The 21,354-nt window shown below is 46.0% G+C and overlaps 1 protein-coding gene across 3 annotated transcripts in view; it reads right to left on the bottom strand.

The window, feature by feature from the left end:
- Nucleotides 1-21,354, bottom strand: part of setd1ba (SET domain containing 1B, histone lysine methyltransferase a) — a 202,779-nt gene that overhangs the window by 48,786 nt on the left and 132,639 nt on the right. For all 3 annotated transcript variants that reach the window (XM_038789604.1, XM_038789594.1, XM_038789584.1), the window contains exon 9: nucleotides 597-779. In XM_038789604.1, the coding sequence (XP_038645532.1) occupies nucleotides 597-779 (183 nt within the window). The remainder of the gene's footprint in view (nucleotides 1-596; nucleotides 780-21,354) is intronic.

Here is a 21,354-nt window from a genome sequence, read left to right as displayed (position 1 = left end):
CTATTTCAGGATCAAGCCTGCAAGGTGAGCAAATGGCTCGGGCCCTAGTTATGAGGTTTGCCATCATGTATACTGACCAATGAAGATAGGCTTGCAGTAGACAATAGTAGAGAACACATCGACAGATTTCTGAATTGGCACATTGAGGAAAGGGAGCTCTTTTGACTGCTCCATTTCGAAGGCAAATGAGTCTAGGATGAGGCTCAAGATGTATAAGGAAATTCTTACATGCAGCTGCAGATTCAAATATAGCACACATACCATCTACATATCGGAAGTATGCAAAGGGATAGAAGGTTAGGTGCCATTCCATCATGATGTATTTCTCATAGAAACCGACAACAATGTTTGTGACTGAGCCTAGAAGTGATTTTATGATAACACCATCTATTTGGGCACAAATGGTGTTGTTAAAACGACACCATGGCAATGCCTTGACCGGACCTGCCTGGTTCGAATGTAAACAAAAGCTTGGCAGTTAACTGTTCCCTGGTGCATTGTCAATGGCAACAGCTCTACCAACCAGAGTCAACACTCCCAACCAATCAACATTGTCTTCACATGGTACAAATTGATGGTGATGCTCTTTCCCTTACCTTAAAGGATGGTAATCGGATTGCCCCCCTCAGTCCCATGCCGAGTCCCATGCCTTCGTAGCCAAGTCCTTCTCCTTTAGGCCAGTTTTCCAACAGACATGTTGATGCTGGAGCTGATTCTTTCGGCTTTGGTCTCTCTTCATCCTTACTTTGATCTGCGGATTTTACCGGTGTCTGAGAAGCCTGCAGAAGGAGATGGTGAAACAAAATAGTTACAAAACGTACACTAAAATGAAACCAAACTGAATGCAAATTCGGGAGTTGAATGTGTACTTATTCTGAAATTAGCAATGCATATTTGAATAAATGACCAAAACAACACAGTTCTTTAGTTCAAAAACAATCAAGGGAGCCTATAATTTGAGTCCACTAAAATGTGAATTTGAACATGATTCTTTTATTGGGGCAGGGCCGGCCTATTCTGGAACATTAGCTGATCACTATGATTACGTGACTATGACAATAGCATGTTGTTGCTTGACTGTGTTAGTGTGAATGAACCTGTGCAGCTGACTTTCCTGGGTGTGTCTTCACTGTGTTCCGATTTCAAGTTTAATGGACCATCCCGTTTTATTCTTTCGTGCAATTTGATACAACTGACTGGAGTCTTGGCCGCTTCAGAGGGCAATTAAGAGTTAACCACACTGGTGAAAAACATTGGTCATCCAAAGGCCGGACAGAGTAAGGATAACAGGTTTCCTTTACCAAAAAGGACACCGCACCTCAGCTGAGTTTTAAAATCCAATCAACTAATCAAAATTAAAGTCTGTTCTATTAGCAAAAAAGGGTCCTGCGCAAAATAGGTTTGAGGAGTCTGCGTGGGTTTCCTCCGGGTGCTCCGGTTTCCTCCCACAGTCCAAAGATGTGCAGGTTAGGTGGACTGGCCATGTTTTATGGGCCAGGGTTTAGAAAACTCCTAAGGATATCATGGGGTTCACCCGACCTACTGGTACAGCAGCCAAATAGATAGAACAGTACAGCACAGAACAGGCCCTTCGGCCCTCGATGTTGTGCCGAGCAATGATCACCCTACTCAAGTCAACGTATCCACCCTATACCAGTAACCCCCCCCCCCCCCCATAACCTTATTTTTTAGGACACTAAGGGCAATTTAGCATAGCCAATCCACCTAACCCGCACATCTTTGGACTGTGGGAGGAAACCGGAGCACCCGGAGGAAACCCACGCACACACGGGGAGGACGTGCAGACTCCGCACAGACAGTGACCCAGCCGGGAATCGAACCTGGGACCCTGGAGCTGTGAAGCATTTATGCTAACCACCATGCTACCGTGCTGTTTATCGATTTTAGTTATGAGGAGCACAAGGGCCTGCCTTTCAGGTGTTATTCAGCAGAGGCCGTAAGCACTTTTAATCAAAAACAAGCTTTATTCTACGAATTTAGTTAACATTTTTATAAACACACACATACAAACCCCACACAGCTACAGTAATCTATGTATAACCCTGAGTAAATTCCGCACTTTAACTGTTCCAATTTAATAACAAGATCCCTTAAACCACGAGCCCCTTTTCAAAAAGTGTGGCCCAGCACACAAGGGGCTGGTTTTTCCAATAATGGGGCTATGTCCCCACGCCAGCTTAAAAACTGGCATCTGCAGTTCTCCCATCTGCATGGGGCTGGCAGGGCCCCCAAGTGGTTCTCGCAGCTCTGGCTGCGGATATGGGGCCCTGCACTTCCAGTTGGGAGTGGCCTGCAGCGATCGCCCCGTGTGACATGGTGGGCTCGGACTGCAGAGCGACACCAAAAATGTAGGCCCCCCTGAGATCGCGTGTGCCCGCGGGTCCATGGCGCCCAATCGCTCCCCTGGTCATCCATGAGGCCCCGGTGAATGATCCCCCTGCCCCCCACCAGGGCGGCCACGGACGGAGTCCGCTGCCGCCACCCGACGGCTGATAGGTGGTTAGAAGCATACCGTCGGGAACTGCCAGTTGCGAGCGGAGAATCGCGGGGGGCCTCTGTTAATGGCCCCCTACCCTCGCTGCGTAGTTCGTGCATGCGATTCTCGCGGGAGCGACACCGGTCCAAATTACCGGGTTGACAACCATTCTCTGCCCCCAACGCTGAATGCGATTTCGGCGCGGAGGCTCAAAGAATCCAGCCCAAGACCTGGTATGGATGCTCATGTTTCCTTTCCAAAACAACAGGTTTGAATTCATTCCGGAAAACAGTTATTTCTTTTCAAGTTATCAAGTAATCTGGAAACAGCTTTAAAAAAAGTAGGTACAGCAGGCAAATGTGAAAACAAAAGGAAAAAACTCATAGTCACAAACAAGCCCCAAACCAAAGTGAAAGTAAAAGCAAATCCCAGAGCCACAGCCCAGCTCCACCCACACAATGAGATCATTGAAGCCATGTGATAAGACAGAAACATTTCTTAAAGGCACACTCCCATGACACATGCTAAATTGCCCTTGGTGTCCAAAAAAGGTTAGGTGGGGTTACTGGGATAGGGCGGAGGTGTAGGCTTATTTAGGGTGCCCTTTCCAGGGGCTGGTACAGACTCGATGGGCTAAATGGCCCCCTTCTGCACTGTAAATTCTATGGTTCTATGAAATTCTATGACAGCCTCATTCACAAGTGGCTGGTACGGGAGGAGGAAAAATATCACACTGTTGCCGCAGATCTGAACCTTTGAGGTTAGGGAATGGGCACATGGTTGAAGACATGAAGAGTGAGCTTTACCCTACATATCTTTGGTCTGTAACTGATTTGGGAGCACCTGACACTAACTTCAAAGTAGGGGATGTTCCATTCTTCAGCACTACTTTTCCAACATTGATGTCTACACTCATCGTTCTCAATGAAAGTGGAGTTAAGAAGAATGCCAAGATGAAATATTTTAAGAAGTGTTGGTATTAAACCATGGGCTGGTTTAGCACAGTGGGCTAAATCGCTGGCTAGTAATACAGAACAATGCCAGCAGCGTGGGTTCAATTCCCATACCAGCCTCCAAACAGGCGCCGGAATATGGCGACGAGGGGATTTTCACAGAAACTTCACTGAAGCCTACTCGTGACAATAAGTGATTACCATTATTATTATTATATTACGGTACACCAAATGATGGTTTTAAATAGACAAACCTGGTGCTTTCATCATCTGCAAATCTGAATAGGTGCACCTGACAAGAGAATTGTTTTTGCAAACTTTATATCAGCTCAACCAATGTACCTTTTTTAATGGGAAGCATTGTTGCCAGTAGCAACAGCAGAAGCAATCAACCTCATTATGCAGAAGACCGTGCGCTGTGAAAACCCGATACCTCGACATAAGAATATGTCTAGTTGTGGTTAAAGTTTTATTGATGAAGTTCCACATGAGCCCCTGAAGTAGATAGGTTGCTTGAAAGCTGTAGAACTATTGGCAGTGTTATTAACACACCACTATTGTAATCCTAACACACACAACATATTTTGATAATTCAGTGAAAACAAATGAGGATCATTACTTAAGAAATTAAGATCATTAACTCATTTTCTGACTCCCCAAAGCCTGTCCACTATCTACAAGGCACAAATCAAGGGCAGCACGGTGGCAGCACTGCTGCCTCACGGCGTCGAGGTCCCAGGTTCGATCCCGGCTCTGGGTCACCGTCTGTGTGGAGTTTGCACATTCGCCCCGTGTTTGCACGGGTTTCGCCCCCACAACTCAAAAGATGTGCAGGCTAGGTGATTGGCCATGCTAAATTGCCCCTTAATTGGAGAAAATGAATTGGGTACTCTAAATTTTTAAGAAAAAAAATACAAGGCACAAATCAGGAGTGTGATGGCATACTCTCCAATTGCCTGGATGTGTGCATCTTCAATAACACTCAAGAAGCTAGACAACATACAGGACAAAACAGCCTGCTTGATTGTCACCCTATCCGCCACCTTAAACATTCATTCCCTCCACTACTGAACTACAGTGGCAGCAGTGTGTACCATCTACAATTGCACTGCAGCAATTCAACAGGACTGTCCAAACCCATGACCTCTACACCTAGGACATGGGCAAAAGATGCATGGGAATACCTACCAGCTTCACCGTCTCCCCCCCCCCCCCCCTCATTCTGACTTGGAATGATATCACCATTCCTTCATAGTTGCTGGGTCAAAATCCAGGAGTTCCCTCCCCAACAGCAATGTGGTTGTACCTATAACACATAGGCTGCAGTGGTTCAAGAAGTCAGCTCAACCATCACCTTCTCAAGGGTAGTTGGGAAGCAAGCTTATCCAGAGACACCTACACCCAGTGAAAGAATAAACAGAAAAACCTGCTCAGCATATCGTCGATTAATCAAGGCTGCTCTGCACACATTGCAGATGATTTTAATCTTGAATTATCTTCACTATGCAGAAAGCTCGATTTTCTAGTGACAATTTAAATAGTATCATTCCTTATTTTTTTAATAAATTTAGAGTCACCAATTTTCTTTTTCAATTAAGGGGCAATTTAGCGTCGCCAATCCACCTAACCTGCACATCTTTTGGTTGTGGAGGCGAAACCCATGCAGGCACGGGGAGAATGTGCAAACTCCACACGGACATTGACCCAGGGCTGGGATCTGAACCCGGGCCTTCAGTGCCGTAGGCAGCAGTGCTAACCACTGCGCCACCCTAAATAGTTTAATTCCTAAAGATGAATGAGCACGCTGGAATTATTTCTAAAACCCACTGTGGAATCAACAGTTCCACTTATTTTTTGATGTTATCGGGTTGATTGTACTGTTGCAATAGACTCACAATCTCATTCACATGTTAGTGATGCACAAACTTCAGGACCACACTGACTGGCAGGAAAATATATCCAAGAGCTGGGTTAAATTATGTGAAAGTGGTCGACAGAAAGAAAAACTTGACTCAAATAGATAAACCATTTCAGTACGGTATTTCAAAAATAGACAAGAAAAACATCTGCATTATATTTTATACGGAAGAGACATATAATGTAGCAATAATCAAATGTAAAACCAGGACATCAGCATCCAAGCATTGTCAAGTAAACTCGGGTTTCCCCCTCTGTCCTATTCCATCTTGTCCATACAAAGGAAAACGCAAGTGTAAAAGTCCTCACAGCATTCAAATCCGACTACAAGACTATCAGCCTGACACACTTACATTTTGTGCCTGATTTGCTGACTCCATAATATCATCTACGCCTGACCAACACTGTTTAAAAGCAGAATGTTTTAGTTTGAACAGGGTTCTAGAATTATCCGTATGTAAATGAAGTCTAAAATTCTAAAGAAACAACTTTTTTTTAAAATCAAAGGAGCAAAATTAATGGTTGGCTGCTTGATGAGCATTTCAGAAAACTACGTAGCGGACACGTGACATTTTCACATGGGGAGTGGGGAGGTGTAATTTTACCATGGTGCATGCTGGGAGTCAAGGTTCCCAGTCAGCAATGTGGCCTTGGAAAATGGCCACTGGAACTATGAAAAACATTCCCCAGTGAATGTATAGATTTTACCCTTCTTGGGTTGTATTTAAACAGCTTTTTGAGTTCTAACAATGATGGGAAATAACGACAGTTATAGGCTTGCCATTGCTTGCTGTGACAAGAGCTGTCTGAGGTAAATTAATTAGGAATTTCATGCAAGGTTGCCAGATTTAAGACTTCCGGTGATGGCGATTTGCTGAGCGGATACACATCAGGTGGCTCTCCTTCCAACTGGACCCAACAAGGTCAATTTAATCGGAGATTTCGATCGAAAAAGCCCACCAAAACCCACCCGAATACAAAGGACACAGGAGAAGAATATCCCTGCCAACAACAGACCGATGGGACGGCAAAGGAAAGGGGGCAGGAACAGCTGGCGAACAGACAGGCAGCCCCTCGAGGCAGGGCGGAGACTCAGGTGAACAGGAGGGGAAAAGATCGGCGCACCAAACAGCGGAGCAGGGCGCGACAATCTCCTGCTCCGCGAAGCTGCACCAGTTCCAAGACCTAGAAAAGATCTTAAGGTGGGCCCATCAGACTAAATCATGCTCGTGGGAAGGACATAGAATAAGGGTCTATCAAGACATTGGGGCGGACCTGGCAAAAAAGAGGGCCGAATTTAAGAGAGCGAAATCAGCGCTCTATAAAAGTGGGGTACGATTCGGAATGCTATTCCCAGCCAGACTCTGGGTGACATTTAAGGGCAAAGAAGCTTACTTCAACACCCCGGCGGAGGCTGGTGAGTTTGTTAAAACGGACAACCTAGAGGGAGAGCAATCGCGTCAGCGATGAAAGCGGCAGGGGCAAAAGAGGAGAGAAATGGAGAGCGGAGGACAGACTGCAGAGACAATAATAATATGAACTATATTCATATGTTTTTTTACATGGGACTGTGCTGCCTTGTTTTCGGGCTCGTCTCTTCCCTCAATGTGAGGAAGGGGAGCAGAGCAAGGGGAGCGAGGAGAAGGAAAGCAGGCAAGGGGGTAGATAAGGAGTTGAAGGGGGTGGGTAAAACGGGGCCAGAGCTAGACAAACACTGGGAGGGGAGCCACCGTACTAGCGAGGAGGGCTAACACAGGAAGGCAGAAAGCAAGGGAGGATGCGACGCACCTCTCAGTGGATAGGGAGCACCTAGCAAAAAAGGAGGGGGAAAGCGCAGGACAGAATAGGAACGAAAGGAAGGATAAGGACAAGAAATGGAACAGGCACAGGCCTCAGCAGGCATGGAGCAGGGCGAGAAACCATGATCGCCGCAAGTAGCCACTCGGGAAGGCCCCTGGGCAGAGGGAGACCCCGGAATGCAGGGGCGCATCCATGTGGCGTACACATAGTTGGGTATCCCCTGGACAAAGGGAAACCCCAGAGTGCTGGGGCCCGACCTCATGGTGAGAGCAGCGACCGTGGCCATTTTGGAGGGCCCCCTAACAAAAGGAAACCTCGGAGTGCAGGGGCTCATCCAACAGATAAGTATGGGGGATTCCGCAGGACCAGGGGATCAGAAAACCCCCACCAGGATTGTTGCCTGGAACATATGGGGACTTAACAGCCCAGTGAAAAGATCCAGAGTCTTTACCCACGTAAGAGACACACCTGAGGGAGAAGGACCGACTGCTGGTAAGGAAGGGCTGGGTGGGACAGATGACCCAGGGGAACGAGGTTTACAGAACCCAAGACAGTTACGGACCCAGGGGGACGTTACGTCATGGTCTGCGGTATCCTGGAAGGGGTACCGCTGGTACTGGCAAGTTTGCACGCTCCCAACTGGAACGACACAGAATTCATAAAGAAGACCATGGTGGAAATCCCCAACATTGACACACACCAACTGATTATGGGGGGGCGACTTTAACTGCGTACAGGACCCACTGACTGACCGATCAAACCCCAGAACAGGGAGAAAGGCTGGCATGGCTTGGGTGTAGGAACCATGGAGGTTCCTACACCCAGGAGAAAAAGAATTTTCATACTTCTCGCAAGTGCACAAGGTTTACACCCGTATCGACTTCTTTGCAGTGGAGAAATCGGTGCTTCCAGGAATCACGGGAGAGGATTATTCCATGATCGTTATCTCTGACCATGCTCCACATTACATGGACGTGAGGTTGGAGATGGGCCGTGCCCAGTGCCCTACACGGAGGCTGGTCACGGACTTCATGGCCGACAAGCCTTCCACCAAAAACAAATGCGGGCCATAGGCGATTACATTAGTTACAACCTAAATGGGGAGGTCTCACCCTCCACGTTTTCGGAGGCACTGAAAGCCTTGATTAGAGGAGAGATCATAGCCTACATGGCTAGCAGAAATAGGGAAGAGAGGGTGGCCGGGCAGCAGCTAGTGGACTCCACTCTGGAAGTCAACAGAAAATACTCCGAGGCACCGACCATAGAGCTATTGGCGGAGAAGAAAAAGCTGCAAATGGACTTTAACCTGCTATCCACTAAGAAAGCAGTGTACCAACTCCGCCACACACGGGGGACCTTCTACGAACACAGAGACAAGGCTGGTCACCTATTGGCCCACCAGCTGAGAAAGCAGACAGCCACAAAGGAAATAGTGCAGGTAAAGGATAGCAGAGGCAGACTGGTAACAGAACCAAAGGAGGTCACTCAACCATTTGAGTCCTTCTACCGGGGACTGTACCCCTCCGAGCTCCCCAAGGGGATGTGGGAATGACACAGTTCCTCAATGAACTGGAACTACCAGTTGTGGGGGAAGACAGAAGGGGGCAGCTGGAAGCACCAATAGATCTGGGAGAAATCATGGACAGCATCAGCTCCATGCAGGCGGGGAAGGCACCGGGACCCGACGGGTTCCCGGCAGACTTCTATTAAAAATTTGCACCATCCCACAACTAAGGGCCCCCACACATTGCTACCCGTGCCACATGGTAGTCAGAGTAGAAATGAAAGAATAGGCAGGATGAATGCGTGGCTTGAGGGATGGTGCAGGAGGGGGGGTTCAGATTTTTGGGACATTGGGACCAATTCTGGGGGAGGTGGGACTACTACAAATTGGACGGTCGACAGCTGGGCCGGACTGGAACCAATGTCCTTGGGGGGGGGCTTTTGCTAACGCTGTTGGGGAGGGTTTAAACTAATGTGGCAGGGGGATGGGAACCAAATGAGGAGGTTAGTGGACAGTAAGGAGGTAGTAACTAAAGCCTGTAAGGAACTAGACATGACGTCAGCGTGACTAAGGGGAAGAGTAGGCAAGAAGCAGATGATGAACGCAATGGGACTGGTGGTCTGAGGTGCATTTGTTTTAATGCAAGAAGTGTAGTAGGTAAGGCAGATGAACTTAGGGTTTGGATTAGTACTTGGGAGTATGACGTTATTGCTATTACTGAGACTTGGTTGAGAGAAGGGCATGATTGGCAACTAAATATCCCAGGATATCGATGCTTCAGGTGAGATAGAGAGGGAGGTAAAAGGGGTGGAGGAGTTGCATTACTGATCAGAGAGGATATCACAGCTGTGCTGAAGGAGGGCACTATGGAGGACTCGAACAGTGAGGCGATATGGGCAGAGCTCAGAAATAGGAAGGGTGCGGTAACAATGTTGGGGCTGTACTACAGACCTCCCATCAGCGAGTGTGAGATAGAGGTACAAATATGTAAACAGATTATGGAAAGCTGTAGGAGCAACAGGGTGGTGGTGATGGGAGATTTTAATTTTCCCAACATTGACTGGGATACACTTAGTGTCAGAGGTCCAGATGGAGCAGAATTTGTAAGGTGCAGCCAGGAGGGTTTTCTAGAGCAGTATGTAAATAGTCCAACTCGGGAAGGGGCCATACTGGACCTGGTGTTGGGGAATGAGCCCGACCAGGTGGTTGAAGTTTCTGTCGGGGATTACTTTGGGAATAGTGATCACAATTCCGTAAGTTTTAGAATACTCATGGACAAAGACGAGAGTGGTCCTAAAGGAAGAGTGCTAAATTGGGGGAAGACCAACTATACCAAAATTCAGCAGGAGCTGGGGAATGCGGATTGGGAGCAGCAGTTGAAGGTAAATCCACATTTGATATGTATGAGGCTTTTAAAGAGAGGTTGATTAGAGTGCAGGACAGACATGTCCCTGTGAAAATGAGGGATAGAAATGGCAAGATTAGGGAACCATGGATGACAGGTGAAATTGTGAGACTAGCTAAGAGGAAAAAGGAAGCATACATAAGGTATAGGCGACTGAAGACAGACGAAGCTTTGGAAGAATATCGGGAATGTAGGACCAATCTGAAATGAGGAATCAAGAGGGCTAAAATGGGTCATGAAATATCTTTAGCAAACAGGGTTAAGGAAAATCCCAAAGCTTTATATTCATATACAAGGAGCAAGAGGGTAACTAGAGAAAGGGTTGGCCCACTCAAGGACAAAGGAGGAAAGTTATGCTTGGAGTCAGAGAAAATGGGGGAGATTCTTAATGAGTACTTTGCATCGGTATTCACCGAGGAGAGGGACATGACGGATGTTGAGGTTAGAAATCGATGTTTGATTACTCTAGGTCAAGTCGGCATAAGGAGGGAGGATGTGTTGGGTATTCTAAAAGGCATTAAGGTGGACAAGTCCCCAGGTCCGGATGGGATCTATCCCAGGTTACTGAGGGAAGTGAGAGATGAAATAGCTGGGGCCTCAACAGATATCTTTGCAGCATCCTTGAACACGGCTGAGGTACCGGAGGACTGGAGAATTGCTAATGTTGTCCCCTTGTTTAAGAAGGGTGGCAGGGGTAATCCAGATAATTATAGACCGGTGAGCCTGATGTCAGTGGTAGGGAAGCTGCTGGAGAAGATACTGAGGGATAGGATCTATTCCCATTTGGAAGAAAATGGGCTGATCAGTGATAGGCAACATGGTTTTGTGCAGGGAAGGTCATGTCTTACCAACTTAATAGAATTCTTTGAGGAAGTGACAAAGTTGATTGATGAGGGAAGGGTTGTAGATGTCATATACATGGACTTCAGTAAGGCATTTGATAAGGTTTCCCATGGTAGGCTGATGGAGAAAGTGAAGTCTCATGGGGTCCAGGGCGTACTAGCTAGATGGATAAAGAACTGGCTGGGCAACAGGAGACAGAGAGTAGTAGTGGAAGGGAGTTTCTCAAAATGGAGAACTGTGACCAGTGGTGTTCCACAGGGATCCGTGCTGGGATCACGACAGGAAGGTATAGGTGGTCTGATTAGCAAGTTTGCAGATGACACTAAGATTGGTGGAGTAGCAGATAGTGAAGGGGACTGTCAGAGAATACAGCAGAATATAGATTGATTGGAGAGTTGGGTGGAGAAATGGCAGATGGAGTTCAATCCAGGCAAATGCGAGGTGATGCATTTTGGAAGATCCAATTCAAGAGCCAACTATACGGTAAATGAAAAAGCCCTGGGGAAAATTGATGTACAGAGAGATCTGGGTGCTCAGGTCCATTGTACACTGAAGGTGGCTGTGCAGGTTGATAGAGTGGCCAAGAAGGCATACGGCATGCTTTCCTTCATCGGAAGGGGCATTGAGTACAAGAGTTGGCAGGTCATGTTATAATTGTATAAGTCTTTGGTTCGGCCAAATTTGGAATACTGCATACAGTTCTGGTCGCCACATTACCAAAAGGATGTGGATGCTTTGAAGAAGGTGCAGAGGAGGTTCACTAGGATGTTGCCTGGTATGGAGGGCGCTAGCTATGATGAGAGGTTGAGTAGATTAGGATTATTTTCATTAGAAAGACGGGGGTTGAGGGGGGGGGGGGGGAGAACCTCATTGAGGACTACAAAACCATGAGAGGTATAGACAGGGTGGATAGCAAGAAGCTTTTTCCCCCAGAGTGGGGGACTCAATTACTAGGGGTCATGAGTTCAAGGTGAGAGGGGAAAAATTTAAGGGAGATATGCGTGGAAAGTTCTTTACGCAGAGGGTGGTGGGTGCCTGGAACGCATTGCTGGCGGAGGTGGTAGAGGCAGGCACGATAGCGTCATTTAAGATGTATCTAGACAGATACATGAATGGGCGGGGAGCAGAGGGATACAGATCCGTAGAAAATAGGCAACAGTTTTCGATAGAGCATCTGGATCGGCGCAGGCTTGGAGGGCCGAAGGTCTGTTCCTGTGCTGTAATTTTTCTTTGTTCACACCAAAGGGCTTTGCCACCTACGCTAGCGCAGGCCAAAATCTCACTTATACCCAAAAAGGATAAAGACAAGAAGGAATGCAGATCATATAGACCCATTTCGCTGTTGAATGTTGATGTGAAAATACTTGCAAAGGTCCTGGGCAAAACGCTGGAGGGCTGCGTAATGGAAGTGGTCGCAGAGGACCAGATGATCAAGATGAACGTTCTGCCGAGGTTCTCCTTCCTATTTAGATCCATACCGATCTTCATCCCCAAGGCCTTTTTGGAAAATGCAGAAGGTCTAATCGCGGCGTTTTTGTAGTGGGGGGGGGGGGGGGAACCCGAGAATTCCCAAACCGACACTGCAAAGAAGGAAAATCCAAGGTGGCTTGGCTTTACCGAATCTACAATACTACCATACTACTGGGCAGCAACGGCAGAGAGAGTGAGGGGATGGGTACACGAACCCGACTCAGAGTGGTTAGGGATGGAGGAGATCTCCTGTAAAGGAACGACTCTCCTGGTCCTGGTTACAGCAACATTTCCACCCTCCTCAACAGGATAAGCCCAGTGGTAGCGGCCACGCTGAGAACATGGGCCCAACCGAGACAGCACTAACTAGGGGCTAATTTAGGATGTCCCCCATGGCCCCCATCTGCGGCAATCACAAATTCCCCCCAGCCATGCTGGACACCACCTTCAAAAGATGGAGACGAGACGGGACATACGGACGGTCAGGAACTTTTATGTATGGCACAGACTGGCGACACTGGACGAACTGACAAAGAAGTGGAGACTACCGAAAGGACAGGAAATGAGGCACCTGCAAATAAATCACATCCTCCGCAAGGAGACAGAGGGGTATTTCCGGGCCCCAAAAACCACACTATTAGGGACCTGATAGGAACAAGCAGCAAAGATGGAGGGACTATGTGGGAAAATATAGACAGTTACTGGACAGAGCTCAAGCACCACTGGACGAGACCAGATGGAAATAAGAGGACAAACTGGCTTGTGCATCTTTAACTTATGCAGCAACCTTTTGTGTGGCACCTTGTCAAAAGCTTTCTGGAAATCCATACATACCACATCCATTGGCTCCCCATTGTCTACCGCACTGTTAATGTCCTCAAAAAATTCCACTAAATTAGTTGGGCATGACCTGCCCTTTATGAACCCATGCTGCGTCTGCCCAATGGGACAATTTCCATCCAGAGGCCTCGCTATTTCTTCCTTGATGATAGATTCCAGCATCTTCCCTACTACCGAAGTTAAGGTAACTGGCCTATAATTACCCGCTTTCTGGTGCTGTGAGGCAGCAGTGCTAACCACTGTGCCACCGTGCCTTCGCCGAATCATGACATTGTTTTCCTTTAATGAAAGACCAGAAATGACATTCTGCCCATCTATTTAGATGAATGCCAAGGAGCTATTTGTAGACGAGGCGAGAATACCTCTGGTATCCCTGCCATTCTTGCAAAATAAGGAGCAGTAAAACGGATTATTGGTTAGTTATTTCATTGCCGTTTCTTGCATGCTGCTGGTAAGAATGTTTGCTGCGTTTTCCTACATAAAAATGCACTTCAAAAACAATCCCTCACATGAATAAGATATTCCAACTGAGCAACAGGTGCAACTGCTACTCGTATTCCTTCCCATATTGATTCCCATTCACCGCTAAACCCTGCCCACATTGGCCTAACACAATTTCATCCCTTAATACATTACATTTAAAATAATAATTTTTTTAATCTCTCATTCCATCACCTTTGGCCGTTTGTGCATACCCTTCTATTCATCCCACCTCAGTAGCTGTAAAGTGCTTTTAGGATGGCCAGTGGTTGTGATAAGCACGATATGAATGCAATGCTTCCTTTCATTTTTCTGTGCTCTGGAACGTCTTCCCTTAAGTCCTCCTTTTTGATCACCGTTAAAAACATTCATTAACCATCTGTCAACCTCTGGTCACTCCTGCTAAATAGGGGCATAGGAGTTGGAACTTATGTGTCGATGGAAAAAGAACACGGTCCATCTAGTTCACCTTGTATTCACATGATGCAATAATAATGCATTAACTAATGTTGATTAATCAAAGCAATCAATAAGTCTACGATTTCTCTGCCGCCTCTCCTTTTCCAAGTCCTTAAAACCTGGTCTACACTAACATGTTTTATTTCCTTTTAGGGTTTCATTGCCATTAATATTCGGTGAGATTTTGGTACATAAAAGGTTAATTCATTCAAGATTATTTTTTTATAAAGTCCAAACTCACTGAACAAGCTGCTGTTTGGCACAGATGCGGATGCTGTACACGGCTATTTTTGTTTCCATTTGGTTACAAAGTATAGCGTGCAACATTGTGCAATATGACCAGCTGCATGCGGGCAACAGGAATTTCTCCACTGGCCACGTTTCACTGCTGAAACACATGGGCCGGAATTCTCCAGCTGTTAGGGTTTTCTTTTCTTGCCGGCAGCGCACCCCCCCCTGCCCGCGGGTTTCCTGGCGGCGTGGGATGGCTTCAGTGGGAAATCTCATTGACAAGCAGCGGGAGAGAGAATCCGGCCGCCAGCGAACGGCACACTTCCGAGAAACATGCAGCTGGCCCCCCCCCCCCCCCCCCCGAGGAATCCCGTCCACAACCTAAATCACCGAACACCAGTGAAGTACCATATAAACAATAAACTTTCTACCCAGTTTTCAATTAGGCACTCAATGTAAAAAACAGATGTGTACAGCCACTGAACAATCTGCACTGAGTATGTCATTATCTATTGTTGGTTTATTAAAAGAAATGCTGGGATTGCAGAACAGATTGATCCTCTTTTGGAAGACAAAAAGATGGGTTAATGTTTTGGATGTGACCCTTTAACTCCATCAATGGGTTCTCTTTATGATATGGAGAGGCCCTCTTGTCATTTTCACCACTTTTGTTTTTTTCCGACATTTTAGCTTTTGCCAATTTTATTTTTATCGCTAATAAGATTTAATTTTTGGGTTTAATTTAAAAAAATAAATTTAGAGTTCCCAATTCTTTTTTTTTTCCAATTAAGGGGCAATTTAGTGTGGCCAATTCACCTACCCTGCCCATCTTTTTGGATTGTGGGGGTGAGATCCACGCAGATACATAGAGAATGTTCAAACTCCACCCGGACAGTGACGCAGGGCAGGGATCGAACTCGGGTCCTCAGCGCCGTGAGGCAGTAGTGCTAACCATTGCGCCACCGTGCTGCCCTTATTCCCATGTTTAATTAATGTACAAAAGCATCATATCTGCCAAATCAGGGTTCAAGATATTTTTCACCCCCTGACTAGTAAGATTTTCTACAGGTAAGTTATTGACTAACACCCTATCAATTTGAGTGAGACTGTGCAAAAAGGTGTACAGAACCCATGTATGCACGTAGGAACCTGCGAGAGAGAGAATATGAAACGTTATTAGCAGAATTTATCCTTGTAACCAATGTCACACTGCCATAAAAAATACTACATATTAAACCTGATGCTCTCAATTTAAAGTTCTAAACTACTGCACCCTTAAGGTTGAAGAATACAGGAGATAAGGGAAACTGTAGCGACATGTATGACCGACTGGTAGAAGGGGCCGACATCGCACTGGACACATCAAGAAAGAAATGGGAGGAGGACCTGGGGATTGAGATAGGGTGGGGACTCTGGAGCGAAGCACTGCATAGGGTCAACTCCACCTCCACGTGCGCAAGGCTCAGCCTGACGCAGCTAAAAGTGGTACATAGAGCCCACTTAACAAGAACCCGTATGAGTAGGTTCTTCCCGGAGGTGGAGGATAGATGTGAACGGTGCCAAGGAGGCCCGGCCAAGCCTGTTCTGGTCTTGCCCCAGACTGGTACTGGACAGCCTTCTTTGAGGCAATGTCCAAAGTGGTGAGGATGAGGGTGGAGCCATGCCCGAAAGTGGCGGTCTTCGGCGTTTCAGACCAGCCAGATCTATTCCTGGGGAGGAGGGCGGACACCCTTGCCTTTGCCTCCCTGATCGCCCGCCGCAGAATCCTGTTCAGCTGGCGGTCAGCAGCACCGCCCAGAGCTGCTGACTGGCTGTCCGACCTCTCGGAATCTCTTCAAATGGAGAAAATCAAATTCGCCATCCAAGGGTCAGAAGACGGCTTCCACAGAATGTGGGAGCCATTCACCCAATTGTTCCAGGACCTGTTTGTGGCCAACGAACAAGCAGAAGAATAGCCAGGTAGCCAAGAATCAGGGGAAAGTAGCCCAAGCATGTGAGGGAGAGATAGACCGGGAGGAAAGAATGGTGAACCACAGGAGGGGGGTGGGGGGAAAGAGGGAAGGGACAGGGAACAAGAGAGGAAGAACCAGAGAGGTGGGGGGAGGCAGGGAAATGACAGCCGGAAGGAGGGCACGGGATACAATAACAAACTTGGCATCTCCAGGAACAGAGAACAAGGAGAATACAGGCGAAAGACGGGAGGAACGGCTGAAGCGGAGGTGAGCGCGAGACGACAACGGCAGCGAGATCCGTCCGGGAGAAGCAAGTGACAACACCAACACCAAACCCATTCGAGTATTGCCCTCTGTAATTGTTTCTCCGGCACCCAAATGTATATTTATCTCCCCAGTCGTCCGTCTCCCCCCCCCCACACACGCTTACTTATGTGTTGTAAATAATTTTGCCAGTTGTACAGAGTTGCTGCTATTGAGCTGGTGCACAGTACCCTACCAGTTATTCTATTTTATTTTTTATGACTTTTTTTTGGGTATGTTTGGGTGTGCCCTTCTCTTCTATATATGTATATATATTTCTTATTCTGTGTACATAACAGTAAATATACTTTGTTCAAAAACCCAATAAAAACATTTATAAAAAAAGGGGGGCAAAAGGTTGAATAATACACATATTAGACAAGGTGATGGCAACACCATTGCATTGCTTGTTCAATAATTAGTTTACTGCAGTCCATTGACTTGCCAGTAAATCCTGCACAAGGAGAGCACAGTGTCATTGTGAATTGAAGTTGGAAAAATGAACACCACAGCTATTAACTGTCACAACTAAAACAAACCAGTTTGAGGGGATTAATTTGCTCAGCTAGTTCGCATTAATGTTTTCAAATACATTTCCTTGATGCACAATATTAAGGGAGCGTTGTTAATCTTTCAATTTCAAAAGTACACATGAAATTTTTTTTTGCAAATTATCCAATTCAACAATGTTGGGTTCAAAGGAGTCAAGGGCGCGATCTACCGGCCACATCATGGCCCAATGGGAGCGCGACATGGCCGACAGATCCCGGGTGAAGCCTCCCATGGGTTTCCCGACAGCCATGTCGCCTCGCGGGATCTACCCAAGTCCCGTGAGGTGTCGGGATCAGGAATCCGCCCACAATGGGCGGGACAAAGCCACGCTCACATAAGCAGTCCTTAAACATACGTAAGGCCTACTTATCCCTTATCTCCTGGTAAGCGTGGACTAAGTGGAATGGCACCCAGGGGGTTTCCCAGGCCATTGGAGGCCCCTGGGTGGCCAGTGAGTGCAGGGAGGCCCCCGACCCTTCCCCCTGGAATGCGGGCACCTTGGCCCTGCCAGCTATCTTGGCATGACACGGTGCCTGGTGGCATTGCCAAGCCGTCAGGAGCACTGATAGAATGGCACTGCCAAGGAGAGCCATGCACGTCAAAGGAGAGGGGTATGTAAAGGGGGGGGGGTGCATGGCAGGTAAGAAGGGGCCTGAGGAGGGGGCCCCAGGGACCTCTTGCGAGGTGTCCTCACTTGGGGGAGTGTGGGGTAATGTTCATGTGTGTCGGGGGTGACATTGCCCATGGGTGGGGTGGGGGACCCACAAGCTCACTTAGAGATCAGAACCCGCTTTCAAAACGGCGGCTCGAGCTCGGAGTTCAAATCCCCAATGATGAAAAAAATTCTAAGTGTGGGCTAAACTGGTGAGAAGCTCCCCACGGCCCAACAATTGACTACGTATCATTAGATAGCGGTGGGGAATTCGCCGGCAGAAAACGCCCAGCAAACCCACCATAAATGACACTGAGAAACTTTTACTGTTAAATCGCACCCCAAATGCAATGTTCAGCTGAAGGCAGGAGATAATTAGGCTTGGGCATAGTCATAACTGTCCTAATTTTAGAGTGATACATTCGGTCTTCATTTTTATGTTTTTCTGTTAATAATTTTGTCGCACTAGTTGTGTACCCTCTCACCAGTTGTGTAATTGCAGCATTACCATGAGGTGGCAACTGTAGTAGTTTACATAGACAGTTTCCACTATATATGGAAGTAATAAAGTTTTATAGTAGGAACGCCGACAGGCAGGGCACAGAGGCAATTTTTAAAAACACATTTTAGACAGATGGGTCATCGATGTACCCCTCAGGGAGATTAGGACCCAAAAACAAGAATATTGCTCACAGTCATAAGTTTAAAAAAAAATATTAAAACGTTTTTTGAAGGATATTTTGGAAAGATGTGGCTTTCTGCAGAAATGTAAATGTGTTTAACGTACTCTGGATTTTCAAGGCTACTGATTGGCATTATTTATTAAAACGGTTCAAATAGGAAAATTCTGAAGTCAATTACATGCTTAATGAAGGTTTCCAACGGCCACCAGTTGCTTACAAGTCCCTCTGGCTCATTGCAAAATGACACAGTTAAGCAAACTACAAAGAAACAGGTGGCTTCATGGCAGTTTGGTTCGAGATTCAGGTGCAGGCAGAGCCTTGGATTTTCCAGATGGCTTACTCCCATCTTGTAACTTCTGCAGCAAGAAATAACTAGCTTTCCATCTTTTTACAACTGTGCACTAGATTACAGTGCAGAGAGAGAGACATCTTCACTCCACCCCCCGCCCGCCAGTGGTTGCACACAAATTTGGGCTAACTCCTGTGTCATTCCAAACTGGTGATACATACTATTTTATAATAATTGAGGTGTTTTACAGTGTAGTGTTTAATTTACCATTCTACAATTAAGATGGAATTTTATTCTTCGGATGCCATAATGTTTACTAAGCACCCACAGCCTCAGGTCTGTCAGAGCTAATTACATTTCAGTTGGGAAATTTTGAAACTTATAAAGTGCCTGTAAGTTTCAGTCTTCAGGTTAATAACTGACTGCCCATTTCTCAAATATGACTGCTGGGCTGAGACAGCACAGACATTCCCACTTCTAAATATGATATTGGTGGTCATTCTCGTGTTTAATAATTTGGAAATTAGGTACAGAAGAAATTTGCATTTAGACAGATTTGATGACTAAAATGCAAATCAATTCAACCGTTATTTTTATACATGTAAGCATATATAGTCGTGTCTCTGTTGTCCGCTCATAGTAAGTCAGAGGCTTCTCTATGGATCGCCACGTTGATGTGGTGGAGATGTTTGTGCATTCTGCTGGTCTTCACAGTGATGATATAACTGAAACGGTCTTTAGTGGGAGATGTAAAACAGGCGCCTTCAAAATCTGGACTGGGGTAAAACAAGACTGTGATCGCTCCCATATTATTTACGATCTTCCGAACAGTAGCTATTGACCTCATCAAAGATCAACTGCACTCTGGTGTCAGTATTAACTACCATCTAGATCAGTGGTTCTCAACCGGGGTCCACATGGACCCTGGGGGTCCATGTAACATTGCTGGGGGTCCACACAAAAAAAATACCGAATTGGGGGTCCACGGTGATATTTTAGTGGTCCATAGAGCAATTCTACTTCAGAACAATTGTTATTACTGAGAATCAAGTAGAAGAAAAAAATGTTTGTTTTCATGATGAATATTCACCTTTCTCTCTCTCTCTCTCTCGCACTGACAAAGGTCAAAGAGAGATTATAATCGATCTAATTTACCTTGAGGTAAATACCCACGGTTGACCTGACGCTTATGCCACGTTTCTCCTTGACAAGTTTAATGAATGATTTAACACAGTAATCACTAGAAACTGTGTATATTTGATATGAATTGGTTATTTTTAGAGTAATTTAATTCAATTTAGTCAGTAAAAAGTTTTTTTCATTACTTTTCATGTTAGAATAAGTTTGGCAACGTACGAAAATACCGCTAATCCGCTTCCAACCCTAGGTAGATGGACTTTAGGATTAGTTTACCACGCATATAAGAAGCTTTTTTTCTGTGGAATGGCTATGGGGGCCCACAAAAAAAATTAAGAGGAAAAGGGGTCCATGGGTTAAAAAAGGTTGAGAACTCCTGATCTAGATGAAAACTCTTTAGCCTCGGCCATCTCCGGGCCAAAACTAAACTGACCATCACAGACACACATGATCTACAGTTTGCTGATGACTGCAGTGTCGTTGCCCACCCTGCACCTCATACTAGCACTGGGGTGAGACCAAGTCAGTCCACTTTCGGCCTGCATTCCCTCAGAAAGAACAATATATTTTGCTTTACAATTAATGCCCTTTCTTCCTTTGTATTATCACAAACAACCTCTTTAGGCTTCATCTACCTAATAAATATTTTATAAAGGATCAATTTGGTCATATTAAGCCACATTCTCTAACAATATAGTTTCTTTAGACCCCAGAGGTTTGCATTGTCCTATTTGAAGCATGACCACAATACTTAAAATTAGCTTTATATATTGTGGAACAATGGTAATTGGTCAGAGATTAGAGTGTGTTACTTTATTCAATAAACAGTATGGCAGGCAAAAGATAGTTAAGGGTGCAGGCAAAAATATCTTCCTTCTCAATCGCCTCAATTCTACGTAGAAGAACCATAGAAGCTTTCTGGTGAAGAGCTGATCAGCCTGTCATGTCTGCATCGGCCAAAAAAAAAAAGAGAAAGAAGAAACTAGCTGCTCATTTCAATTCCATTTCCCAGCACCTGGTCCGTAGCCTTGCAGGTTCCAGCACTTCAGATGCAGATCCAGGTACTTTTTTAAATGATTTGAGGTTTTCAGACTCAACCACCAACTTAGGCAGTGAATTCTAGATACCCTTCAGCCTCTGGGTGAAAAAGTGTTTCCTCATGTTTCCTCTAATCCTTCTACCAATTACCTTAAATCCATGCCCTCTGGTAATTTATTAATAATAATAATAATCTTTATTGTCACAATTAGGCTTACATTAACACTGCAATGAAGTTACTGTGAAAATCCCCCAGTCGCCACATTCCAGCTTCTGTTCAGATTCACAGAGGGAGAATTCAGAATGTCCAATTCAGCTATCAACACATCTTTCCTGAAAGAATGGATTT

This window comes from Scyliorhinus canicula, chromosome 1 (assembly GCF_902713615.1).
Source record: "Scyliorhinus canicula chromosome 1, sScyCan1.1, whole genome shotgun sequence".
Classification (NCBI taxonomy): Eukaryota; Metazoa; Chordata; class Chondrichthyes; order Carcharhiniformes; family Scyliorhinidae; genus Scyliorhinus; species Scyliorhinus canicula.
This window is presented reverse-complemented; position numbering and strand designations above follow the sequence as displayed.